This window comes from Myotis lucifugus, unplaced genomic scaffold (genome assembly GCF_000147115.1).
Source record: "Myotis lucifugus unplaced genomic scaffold, Myoluc2.0 scaffold_4, whole genome shotgun sequence".
Lineage (NCBI taxonomy): Eukaryota > Metazoa > Chordata > Mammalia > Chiroptera > Vespertilionidae > Myotis > Myotis lucifugus.
Genome location: NW_005871052.1, coordinates 4,149,434 through 4,162,600, shown reverse-complemented (window position 1 = coordinate 4,162,600; position 13,167 = coordinate 4,149,434). Strand labels below are relative to the sequence as shown.

At 38.0% G+C, this 13,167-nt stretch overlaps 1 protein-coding gene and 1 non-coding gene across 2 annotated transcripts; both read left to right on the top strand.

The window, feature by feature from the left end:
- Positions 1 to 9,375: 9,375 nt before the first annotated feature.
- On the top strand, positions 9,376 to 10,302 carry LOC102418925 (uncharacterized protein CXorf21-like). The gene has a single exon (XM_023764859.1). The coding sequence runs from the start codon at positions 9,376 to 9,378 to the stop codon at positions 10,300 to 10,302; it is 927 nt and encodes a 308-aa protein (XP_023620627.1).
- Positions 10,303 to 12,282: 1,980 nt separating this feature from the next.
- On the top strand, positions 12,283 to 12,446 carry LOC111823028. Its single transcript, XR_002826020.1, has one exon. It is a non-coding gene; the product is annotated as a U1 spliceosomal RNA (small nuclear RNA).
- Positions 12,447 to 13,167: the final 721 nt, after the last annotated feature.

Here is a 13,167-nt window from a genome sequence, read left to right as displayed (position 1 = left end):
TTGTTAGCAAAGCCATCGCTAGATTTTTTATGTCGCTAAAAGTGTCAGGTACTCTGTTCCAAGCACTCAAAATTTCTTGTTTGTAGTTGCACTCTTCTTCATTATTCAAACGCTTTCATTCCAGATTTTCAAGTTTCGACCTTAAGTCGACAAACACATGAGTCCAAATGTTACCTTGAAAATCTGCAAGTTGCATCTCTAAATCGTCAATTTGCATCCATTGGAAATCCATTAATTCCAAAGTACTGTAAACAACTACATCCAGATACTTAATTATTTTAATGGTCTGTTCTAGGCTTCTAAATTGGTCGAATCTTTCGCAGAACTGTTCAAATAACGAGTTTACTATATTCTGGTACATAAGTCTGGACTCCATTACACTCATTGTAGTGGCCTTCTCGAAATACTTTTTTATCCAAGGAAAATACTTATAAGTTTTAGTTTCAATATCTCACTTGAAAATTTAAGTTTACTTTCAAAAGATTTGATGTATCCAAACATAACGTCAATACTTTTGCCAAAACCTTGTAATTTTAAGTTCAGTTCATTCATATGAACAGAGAGATCTGTAAAAAAAAAAAACACCATCAAATTGCTGACCCACTTATGATCATTGATCTGAGGAAAGTTTGCCAGATCCTTCTTCTCAATAAATACCGTAATTTCTTCAAAGCACTCCACAAATCGCTCAAGTACTTTACCTCGACTGAGCCATCTCACATTATTGAACATCAGTAGTCCACTGTAGGTTGAATCAACTTCCTGTAAAAGTGCAGAAAATTCTCACTTGTGAAGGGGTGAAGAAGCTATAAAATTCACATTTTTTGTTACAACTGACATTAAATCATTCAATTCTGAGAATCCCAGTTTGGCACACAACACCTCCTGATGGATAATGCAATGAAAAGGTACAAGTGGATGTCTAATAGCTTCCATAAACAATTTCAGGAATCCCGCATTTTTTCCCACCATATTTGGTGCCCCATCTGTTGTGACTGACACAATTTTAGAGATATCAATGTTTAGGTCACTGAATGTTTTTATAACAACCTTACATATTTCATTTCCTGATGTACTTATTGGCACCGATTCTAACTTTATCAACTCTTCTCTCATTGTGAGACCATCAGAATATCTAGCAATAATGGCCAACCGAGCATTTGATGTGACATCAGTAGTTTCATCAGGAGAAATCAAAAAATATTTACAACTATTTAAGTCTTTTTTTCATTGATGTTGTACGTTTTTGTTAAGATCTATTATTCTGTCTTTTAGTATTTCTACTGAGTGGTAACTCAGAAATTCTTTTAATAATATCATCTTTATTTTTCATATCGTGAAATAGAGCTGGTGCACATCTTAGAAATGTTTCCTTAATAAATTCTCCGTCACTGAAGGCTTTTCCATGCTGAGCTATGGAGTGAGCAATACAGTAACTTGCTGATGTTAAATTTGTAGAGCATCTTACAAATTTAATGATGGAATTTGATTGACTTTTATAGAGGTGTAGCTGCCTAGAAATGTATTCCTTCCTTTCATCGATACTTTTTTTCAAGAGCTGACAATGATTAGTTTCAAAATGTCTCTTTATATTCCACGTTCTGCTTACTACCGTTTCATTACACAGTATGCACAATGATCTGTTGTTTCTATCGACAATCCTGTACATCTTGAAAGGGTCGGCTACTGCTACTTCCACTTCCTTTATCATTCAATCTTGTTTTTTAATTTTTTTGATTCTCCATCACAAGGCTGCAAAAATAAATAAATATAAATCACGGTGTTTTTTATAAAAGGTTGATAGGTTTCTTACCTATTAACTTTTTGCAGTGTTGTTGCACTGACTACTGGTGCAAAACAATTCAAAGATAGTATAACCAACAAATATATGGTGCTGTAATCAATTATCCGACACGCAGAATGTCTCGTCGAGCACTGTTGCATTGTATATCTTTTTCTTCTAACCCTCCCACTCCTGTCTCCTAACGAACATGGCGATCAAGTGCATCCGTTTGCTGAATGCACCCAAAGGCAAGGGAAGCTTACCCGAGGCACATGTTGACAATAACGAGGCCGTTTCCAGAATTGGGCATTTTGTCACTCAAGTAAAAATAAAATGCCATGAGTAAAGATTAATCTCTTTATAGTGCAATTCTTAACCTTTTTATATTAATGTCAATATTGGAACAATGTATCTTGGATGTTTTCATTATGTATCTTTGCTACGCAACACCAATGTACATGTTTACATCCGGTTTTAGAATTGCATTATTGATCATGAGTACGTGAGTAATAATATTACTCGAGTGATGCCCAACTCTGGCTGTTGAAAGAGACAAATATTTGAATTATGCAATTTTTTGTCTCTGTCAATGTGTGTCACCCAAAATGAGTTCGCGTGTCACCTCTGACACGCGTGTCATAGGTTCACCATCACTGTCCTAGGGCAATGGAAACTAAGGAGAAAATAAACAAATGGAACTACATCAAAATATAAAGCTTCTGAACAGCAAAAGAAACCATCAACAAAACAACAAGAAAGCCCACTGCATGGGAGAACATATTTGCCAATATTATCTCCGATTAGGGTTTAATCTCCAAAATTTACAGAGAACTCATACCACTTAACAAAAGGAAGATAAACAATCCAATCAAAAAAAAAAAGGCATAGACACTTTTCGAAAGAGGGCATACAGAAGGCCAAGAGACATATGAAAACATGCTCAAAGTCACCAATCATCCAAGAGATGCAAAGCAAAACAACGAGTTACCATCTCACACCTGTCAGAATGGCTTTTATCAACAAATCAACAAACTTGACAAGTGCTGGCAAGTGGAGGAAAAGGAACCCCCATGAAACTGTTGGTGGGAATGCAAACTGGTGCAGCCACTGTGGAAAACAGTATGGTGTTTCCTCAAAAAGTTAAAAATGGAACTCCCATTTGACCTACTAATCCCACTTCTAGGACTATATCCCAAGAAATCAGAAACACTAATCAGAAAGTATATCTGCACCCTTATGTTCATAGCAGCACAATTTACCACAGCAAAGATCTGGAAACAGCCTAAGTGCCCATCAGCAGATGAGTGGACAAAAAAACTGTGGTACGTCTACACAATTGAATACTATGCTGCTATGAAAAAGTATGAACTTTTACCATTTGCAACAGCATAGATGGAAGTGAAGAACATTTTGCTAAGTGAAAGAAGCCAGTCAGATAAAGATAAATATCACATGATTTCACTCATATAAGGGATATAATGAACAACATAAACTGATGAACAAAAATAGATCCAGAGACAAGGTTAAACTGAACAAACCGTCCAACCTCAGAGAGAAGGTGGGGGAGGGGAGTTAGAGATCAACCAAAGGACTTCTATGCACGCATATTAGCAAAACCAATGGAAATGGACAATGGGGCGGTGGAAGCTTGTCCAGGGGACTGGGAATGGAGGGGTGGGTTCAACCTGGGAAAAAGGAGACATAAGTAATACTTTAAACAATAAAAAAAAGAAAAGAAATAAACATGAAGAACATCATTCTGCCAGGAAATAATAAGAATAAAGGAATTTGCCCTGACTGGTTTGGCTGTGGATAGAGCATCGGCCTGCGGACTGAAGGGTCCCAGGTTTGATTCTGGTCAAGGGCATGTACCTTGGTTGCAGGCACATCCCCAGGAGGGGGTGTGCAGGAAGCAGCTGATTGATGTTTCTCTCTCATTGATGTTTCTCTCTATCCCTCTCCCTTCCTCTCTGTAAAAAATCAATAAAATATATTTTAAAAAAAGAATAAAGGAATTTTAGGTAGGAACCATGAAGCCACATGATAATTGGATCTTTGGGAGAAAGTGTAGGAATAAAAGCTGAAAAAGTAAACAGGGTAAAGTACATAGACTTTCATATTTCATTTTAGATTTTGATTTTTTGTATTTTTAATGTGGTTTTTTTTTTTGGTCCTGTATAAATGTGCAAAATCTAACTTGCAGATTTACTGTTAAGATTATATAAGTACAGATGTTGCCTAAGAGCATCTTTCCCTTACAAGCCACTCAATAAATTATTATTAATCAATGAATGATTAGAAGTCATTGAAAAATTTAACAAGTTTGTGTGAAAGATGGATCAATCTAACATATCTAATGAATTTGACAGGGGACAAGCTTAAAAGCAGCTGCAGCAATCCAAGAGAAAGGCAGAGACAGGGGACTAGTAGAATTTGGATCAACTGGATATAGGGGTGATGGAGGCAAAGGAGATAGGGTACAACTGATGAAGGAGTCTAGGTTAGTTAGGAACAAATTGAGATATGCATATTATTTTAATAGTCCTCTGTGGTGGCAATGGTAGAAAACTTATTTTTTTACAATTGTTTTTATTATCTTTCTGGCAACCTGTGTGGGATTGAGACATTTTTGTATTTCACTGTGAGCCATTCCCTTGGTTTTAAGCTAAATTAATACAGTATTAATTATAAGATGATATCTTTGACAACCTAACATACATTTATTGGTATGACTTACATAATTTTATTAACCAACTAGAGGCCCGATGCATAAAATTCATGCGTGGGTAGGGTCCCTAGGCCTGGCTGGCAATCAGGGCCCATCTGTGGGAGGCGACTGGTGGGGGTATCGGGGGCCCCCACTGGACCCGCCTTGGCTGGCCTGGGGCCTGCAGGTTGGGGGAAGCTCCTGCATTGAGCATCTGCCCCCTGGTGGTCAGTGCGCATCATAGTGACCAGTCATTCCACAGGTAGTTCCACTGTTCAGTCAATTTGCATATTAGGCTTTTATTATATAGGATGGCACACCCATAATTTAAAAAAAATAAAAATGAAAAAAACAAATTTAGAATTAACCTATTCTATGGGATATTTGTGATAATTACTTTAAAATAATTATTGGCTAAAAAAAAGCTTCATTGATAATTGTAGCCCAAAGTATCAACTATGTAGAAATTTTGTTTATGCTTCTCAGTATACTTTGGGAGTTTGTATCTGGGTTTAAAATCATTCTAACGAATGTGGCAGACACTTGTAAGATTGGGAAAATGATTTCTAAAGAAGGTATAATAATTTTTCTTGTCCTTTATGTATGTGAATTATTTATTTTTCAATTGTGCAAATAATACATGAATACATGGTCCTTGTAGAAGTATTCAAACCACATAGAAATATTGGAAGTAAAAAGTAATATTACCCATTCACCATCTATGTGCCACCTACTACCAGAATAAACCATTATTAGCAGTTTGATTTATACCCTTTTCCACAAACATAATTACATATATTAGTTCAATTAAGAGGGAGAAAAAGTCAGTTATAGCAGGAAAGTTAAGCACAGTCTTTGATGCCAGGCTTCCTGGGTCCAAACCCAGACTCTATACCACTTACAACTGTGTGGTATTGGGCATCTTATCTAACTTCTCTGTTCTTCAGTTTCCTTGTCTGTAAAATGGCAATTATAATATCTGTTTCATAGAGATGTTATGAAGATTATATAGTTAGTACATGTGAAATATGTAGAAAAGTGCCTGGCACATATTACATGTTCAATATATGATGCAATCATACTGTATATGTTGTCTGAAACTCACATTCCATCAGTACACATGAAAGTAATACAGTGTAGTAATTAAGAGCATGGGTTCTGAATTCAATTGCCTGGTGCACGTAATAGTTCCACCATTTCCTCGCTTTCTGGTCTTCAACAAGTGTAAAACCTTTCTTTGTATTTGTTTCTTTTGTTACATGGAGATAATAGCTTCCGTTTTTTTCTCTATTATTGAATTACTAGAGGCCCGGTGCACAAAATTCATGCACGGGGAGGGGGGGGTGTGGTTCCTCAGCATGGCCTGCACCCACTCCAATCTGGGACCGCTGGCTCCTAACTGCTCACCTGCCTGCCTGCCTGACTGCCCCTAACTGCCTCTGCCTGCATGCCTGATCACCCCTAACTGCCTCTGTCTGCCTGTCTGATAACCCCTAACCACCTCTGCCTGCCGGCCTGATTGCCCCTAACTGCCCTCCCCTGCTGGCTTGGTTGCCCCTAAATGCCCTCCCCTGCTGGCCTGGTCACCTTTAACTGCCCTCCCCTACCGACCTAATTGCCTCTAACTGCCTCTGCCTCAGCCCCCGCCACTGTGGCTTTGTCTGGAAGATGTCCGGTCTAATTAGCATATTACCCTTTTATTAGTATAGATGTGTTTTGCAGTAATTACTTAATAGATGCTTATTATCATTCCATTATTAAAAATTCTTAGTTTTGGCCGAAACTGGTTTGGCTCAGTGGATAGAGCGTCGGCCTGCGGACTGAGAGGTCCCGGGTTCGATTCCGGTCAAGGGCATGTACCTGGGTTGCGGGCACATCCCCGGTGGGGGATGTGCAAGAGGCAGCTGATCGATGTTTCTCTCTCATCGTTATTAGTATAGATGTGTTTTGTAGTAATTACTTAATAGATGCTTATTATCATTCCATTATTAAAAATCCTTAGTTTTGTATTTAATGGAATAGATGTATCATAATTTATCTAACCATTATCTTCTTGATGGATGTTTGAGTTATTTTAAATTATTGTTACAAAATATGCTGGTTTCCACACTGCTTTTGTTTTAACTTAAAATTTTTTAAATAACCTTGTCTCTGTCTTTGCTTGAACAACAACAACAAAATAACTATTGCTGTTAACATTTCCCATAGTCATTTCATTTGCATCTTGAATAAAAACTTTCAAGATCCTCTTTTGGTTTGTGATCTTCATCACCATACCATATATGAGATCAGCCCACATCATTTTCCTGTTAGTTTGGTTCAGTCCTAGGGCATGAATGGAAAGCAGAACCATTTCATTTTGTGTGGTTGAGCTTATCTTTCCGAGGTGTAAGCCAAAAGCTAAGAAACAAAGAAGCCAAAAGGAACTTTTCCTGTATTTGGAGTGTTGGAATCTCAGAAGACTGAATCTTTAAGTATCTTGATATTTGGAAAAGGTAAATCTAAATTCTTACATATTTTGTGTTGTATTTTTTTTTATTTTTTTCCAAAAAAACCCATTTAAATGAGAATAATACGTTTCTTGGAAACATTTATAGTAGACTCTATAGTCCTATAAAGGAAAATTGTGTCTTGAATCAAGTCTCCTTTGTTTTTTCTCACACTTGTAGAATGTATAGAAAAAATTGAGATTCTTAAAATTGCAGGCCAAACCATGCAAAAGACTGAATTAAGTGCTTTGTGAAATAAGATTTAAGTCAAAAAGAAGGGAGAAAGGAGGGAAGGAAAGGAGGGAGGGAGTGAAGGAAGGTGAAGGGAGAGAGAGAAGGTCAAAAGAAAGGGAAAGACAAAAGAAAAAAGGATGGTAGTGAATTTGGCAAAACATTTATTTATTTATTTATTTATTTATTTATTTATTTATTTATTATTTTAGCTGTTTTTAAGTGTACAATTCAAGGGCATTAAGTACTTTCATGTTGTTGTACAACAATTACCACTATGATTCCAGAAATTTTTCATCTTGCAAAACTAAAACTCTGTGCCCATTAAACACTAATTCCCTGTTCCCCTCTACCACCAGCCCCTGACAATCTCTTTTCCACTTTCCATCTCTATGAATTTCTATTTCAAGTTAGATTATTGAAAAGTAAGTGGCTATATTTATATTTTAAACCTGAAAGTATTCATGAGTTTAAACTATGTATAATTAAATATTCATTCCTTGTACACATTTTAAGGCATAGTAAGTTTTTTTCACTGTGTGATTTAAATTACAGTAATTAAAACACAGTTAAACTAAGACCAAGGTCTTAATGGCAGGCTTGATTTTAAGTTGACTATTTGAAGAGACAAAGCAGGACATCTACAACAGTGTCAACATCAAAAATTATTTTTGAAAAAGAAAGGGTTAGGTGCATTAATAACTTTAAAATAAATCATTTGTGACAGCTGAATATATATACATATATAATTAAACATTTGTATAAGTTTGCACTTTTTTATTGTTTGATCTATTTATTTTTATGGAACATTATATTATAAAACATTGAACAGGTTCTGGAATGAATATAAAGTGATTGATATAATTCCATTACTTTGTTTCTCCTTTCAATCTCTACTTTTCTTCTTTTTACTCTTTGTCCAAGGAACAAGAGGGGAGGCTGAAATTGATTAATTAGACAAGACGGAAATACTGTGCTGGCCTAGTTTGCTGTAACTTCCCTTTATGACTAAACTATGCATAGGACCTAGACATAGCTGTTGTTACTAACCTGTCATTTAAGACAGCATCAAATGGTTTAGTGTGATTTAGTCACTCATTCTCTCTTTCTCTCTCAATAGTTTAATACATAGTCATTATCATGGCTTGTTATCAATATGGGATAACAAGTGATGCTTTTGAATTCTCAGTGTTTTTGGAAACTCTTGGCCTTATGTCCAGCTACCTGTAGATTAAAACCCACAGCCTTCATTCTTTTTACACACTTCCTTCAGGCTGCAACTCTGGCCCCAGATTGCAAGCGATGTACCCAGCATACGTGTTTGGTTGTATGACTCTTTAGCTCTAGAACAGTGTTTCTCAACCTTCTGACCCTTTAAATACATAAGTTCCTCATGTTGTGACCCAACCATAAAATTATTTTCGTTGCTACTTCATAACTGTAATGTTGCTACTGTTATGAATCGTAATGCAAATATCTGATATGCAGGATGGTCTTAGGCGACCCCTGTGAAAGGGTCATTCGACCGCCAAAGGGGTCGCGACCCACAGGTTGAGAACCGCTGCTCTAGAAGATCCAGTCATTTGCAGAGAAAAAGATGAAATAAAGATGGTGCATAAGTTTGTACTTTTTAAAACACTTGCATGTACATCATATAATATCCTGACAATAATTCTGTGATTAAAGCAGGGGAGTGTTATCACCATTTAAGTAATAAGAAAATTGAGACCCAGGAATGATAAATAAATTACCTAATATTAAAAAGTTAGGGGAGGGTGGGAGGGTAAGAGATAAACCAAAGGACTTGTATGCATGCATATAAGCATAACCAATGGACACAGACAGTAGGGGCATGAGGGCATGTGCTGGGGGGTGGGAGCGGCCGGCGAGAGGTCAATGGGGAGAGGGGGGGGAAGGAGACATATGTAATACTTTAAACGATAAAGAATTTAAATTTAAAAAGTTAATGGCCTAATTGGAACCCAAATCTCCTTATTCCTGGTCCTATTCTCTGTCTTTTGAGTAACACTACCTCCCTAAATCATTTGTGGTTCATGTAGAAGAAACATCTTACTTTGACATTTTAATATATGTTGCCTTAATGGATTCTTTTATAATTTCAGGAATATACTGCACTCTTCTGTTTAGAAATCTTGACTAATAAAATGCTTGGAGAAGCCTTCCTAATTGAACTCCTATACAAAGAACAGAAATATACAACATTTTGTAAACCACTTACATGTAAGAAGACCTCAAATGATGAAAAGGAAACTTGGAAAAAGCAGCTTTTAGATATAGAAGACAATTCACTTTCTCCTGATAAAATAGAAAATCAACAAAAGGTCGACAAAGAAAGTTTAACAAAGCAAATTAATGATACAAATAAAATAAAATTTGTGGATGAAATAACTGTACCAAAATGCAAAAGTGCATCCTTTCCAGGAAATCTGTCTGTTGCGCTGCCCATTCCAAAAAGAGAACAATGTGATGAAAGACAACTGGATTTATACCGATCTTGGTCATCTACAAGTATTTGCCAGAATTATCCTGACCTACAGATTGGAGGAGACCACGTGGGCAACATGTATGATTCAGGCTGCTTTGTGGAACACATACGTGATGATGCTTTTAATGGTCCCCTTTTACTTTCAGTAGATATACCATTGGGCCATTCTCCCATCATTGAGCCTCTAGAGAAACTATCTGCCTCAAAACTTTTGAATGGGGATGAAATTCGAGAAAAAAGTATGTTGTTTCATAAGCAACCTCTCTCTAATTCTATGCTTAATAAGTATATGGAAAACAAGCTGGATGAACTCTACAAACAATTTTTGGAAGAAAATCTCACTAAGTGCCTCTCTATAACCAACCTTATGGCTTCTAATTTGCTAATGAATAATGTAAATCAGTTTAGCCTTCAAATCTCTCAAGAGCAGAATGTAGAGGCTTCGAAAGCCCGGGAAGCTCTCCTACATTCTTTTTCAAGATGTAATCTCTATAACATTTCCCATGGAAACAGTTCTGAATTCAGCACTCCTAACCTACAAATATCAAAACAGAGAAGTAGGGAATTTGTATCACATCTACACTAATAAAAGAGAAACATGGTAATTAGCGTACGACCGCTACCCTTTTCATTGGCTAATCAGTGAGTATATGCAAATTAACTGTCAGCCAAGATGGCGGCCGGCAGCCAGGCAGCTGGAAGCGAACATGAGGCTTGCTTGCTGCGGACTCCAACGTTCCCTGCCTCACTTGCCGGCCTCTCAACTGCAACTCTAACCAACTATGTACTATGTTGCAAATAAGAAGCTAAACAAAACTACAGAAACCAGCCTGACTGAAAGCCAGCCAGACCGAAACATTGTATCCATGTTTTCAGCAGCGAGGCCTCAGAGCTAAAGCTGGCCCAGAATAAAAAAAAAAAAAAGAAAAGAAAACAAGGAGCGGTTGGAAGATTTAGTCACTCGCCAGCTGGAAAACAGCCCTCAGCCCCTCACCCAGACTGGCCAGGCACCCCAGTGGGGACCCCCACCCTGATCCAGGACACCCTTCAGGGCAAACCAGCCAGCCCCTACCCATGCACCAGGCCTCTATTCTATATAGTAAAAGGGTAATATGCCTCCCGGCACCGGGATCAGCGTGACAGGGGGCAGCGCCCAAACCCCCTGATCGCCCTGTGGCTCTGTGTGTGACAGGGGGCGGGGCCACAACCTCCCTATCCGCCCTGCTCTGTTTATGACAGGGGAAGGCTACCCAACCCCCTGATCAGCCCTGCTCTGTGCCTGATATGGGGGAGCTCCCCAACCCCCTGATTGATCCTGCTCTGTGTGTGACAGGGGGCAGCTCCCCAACCCCCTGATTCACCCTGCTCTGTGCGTGACAGGGGGTGGCGCCGCAACCTCCCCATCGACCCTGCCTTGAGTGTGACAGGGGGCGGTGCCCCAACCCCCCAATCGGCCCTACCCTGAGCGTGACTGAGGGTGGCATCGCAACTTCCTGATCCGCCCTGCTCTGTGCATGACGGGGCGGCGCCTCAACTCCCCAATCAGCCCTGCTCTGAGCCTGACCAGTGGCTGCACTTAGGGATTGGGCGTGCCCTCTGCCAGCCGGGAGCAGGCCTAAGCCAGCAGGTCGTTATCTCCCGAGGGGTCCCAGACTGTGAGAGGGCACAGGCCGGGCTGGGGGACCCCCCTCCCTTCACCCCCCGAGTGCACAAATTTTTGTGCACTGGGCCTCTAGTGTAATATAAAAACCAATTATAGGTTCCTTGCACTGACTTAAGAGATTGGAGTAACAATAGTTTTCTCTGCTTTATCAGGTCACATCAGACCTCCTTTGGGCTGTGATTATTACATTTTTTGAGAAATTATTTGGCCTTGGCAGGATAGCTCAGTTGGTTAGAGCACCATCCTCATACGCCAAGGATGTGGATTCGATTCCCAGTCGGGACACAAATCTCTCTCTCTCTCTCTCTCTCTCTCTCTTTCTCTCTCTCTCTCTCTCCATTCCTCTCTCTCACTAAAATCAATAAATAGAAAACAGAAATGATTTCATCAATGGTATATCTGTATTATTTTATGAGACAATTTTAATAATTAAGCTGTATGACCATGTTTGTTAATTATTTTGACATCTTTAATGGTTGCCACATTCATGTTTGTAAATTCTGTATGGCTTATTTATTTAATTGCCACTGGCACCCCAAATTGATTACCTCACTCTTGCTCATCAGCTTTATTTACCACAAAAGTGGTACAAAATTGAGATGAGGAAAGGATTATTGCTTTCAGCTACTGAAAGGATCACTAGAAATGATATCATACAGAATCATTTATTTGCCACAAAAATATTTAAAATCTTATGGATTATGCTTATTCTTTCTTTTATTTTTAACATACATACAGATATTTTGACACTGACAGTAAGAATAGCCTAAAGGAAATTCTTCAAACTAAAGTTGGATTTAAATGGCATTGGGAAAAAAATAGCATTGGAAAAGTATGGAAGAAAGGCTTAAGGAAAATATAGAATTTGACATTGAAATTTGCAATTGCAACCTGGTGCTTTCCATACTTACCTGGCAGGGGAGATACCATGATCAAGAAGGTGGTTGTCCCAGGGTGAGGTTTATCCATTGCACTCCAGATGTGCTGACCCTTGAGATTTCCCCAAATGTGGGAAACTTGACTGCATAATTTGTAGTAGTGGGGGACTGAGTTTGCGCTCTCCCCTGAAGGGGGAAAAAGAAACCTGGTGCTTTCTAACTTTCCCGAGACAGGCATCAACTTTTTTATGTCATGTGTGCATGGTGGTTTTAAGGGTTGAGAGGAAAGAAAACATACAGGTAAATAGGACAAAGTACATAGAGAACCACCATCTAGAAATGAAGAGGCTCTCTTGGCAATTTTTGACACTTCTCAGATTATCCTCAATCAAGATCTTGGTTAAGGATAAAAGTCAACAGGATGTTATAGTGATTTTGAAATCTAAACTAAGTAAATTAAGTAACAAAACATACCCAAAATAATGTTGTTTTATTGCAGACTTGGAAACAAAACTCTACACTTAGCAGCTTACTAGTACACTTCTCCTAGATATAGTAAAATGATCGGCATGCACTTTTGCTTGTAAAATAAGATTGTATTTATTTGTTGTAGAATTATTATGATTGCATTATATATTAATAAGATTTGTGCATTAGTGATCACGTGGATTTTTACACATACACAGTTATGTATGTGTGAAAATCCATGATAAATAAAATTATATTTGAAAGCAAAAATAAATAAATGATGGCAAAAAAATGTTCTCATAAGTTAAAATCAAGATAACTGTCTTTTGGAAAAAAATGCTTATTGGGAATTTAGGACTTTTCTTCTCCAATCATGTTGTTGTATTCCTTTCCTCAAGGTCTAGTAAAAATTTATTAAAATGTTCTTATTATTTCCTGTTGG

Coding starts and splice junctions, on each gene's coding strand:
- LOC102418925 (XM_023764859.1), top strand. CDS start 9,376: ATGCTTGGAGAAGCCTTCCTAATTGAACTCCTATACAAAGAACAGAAA.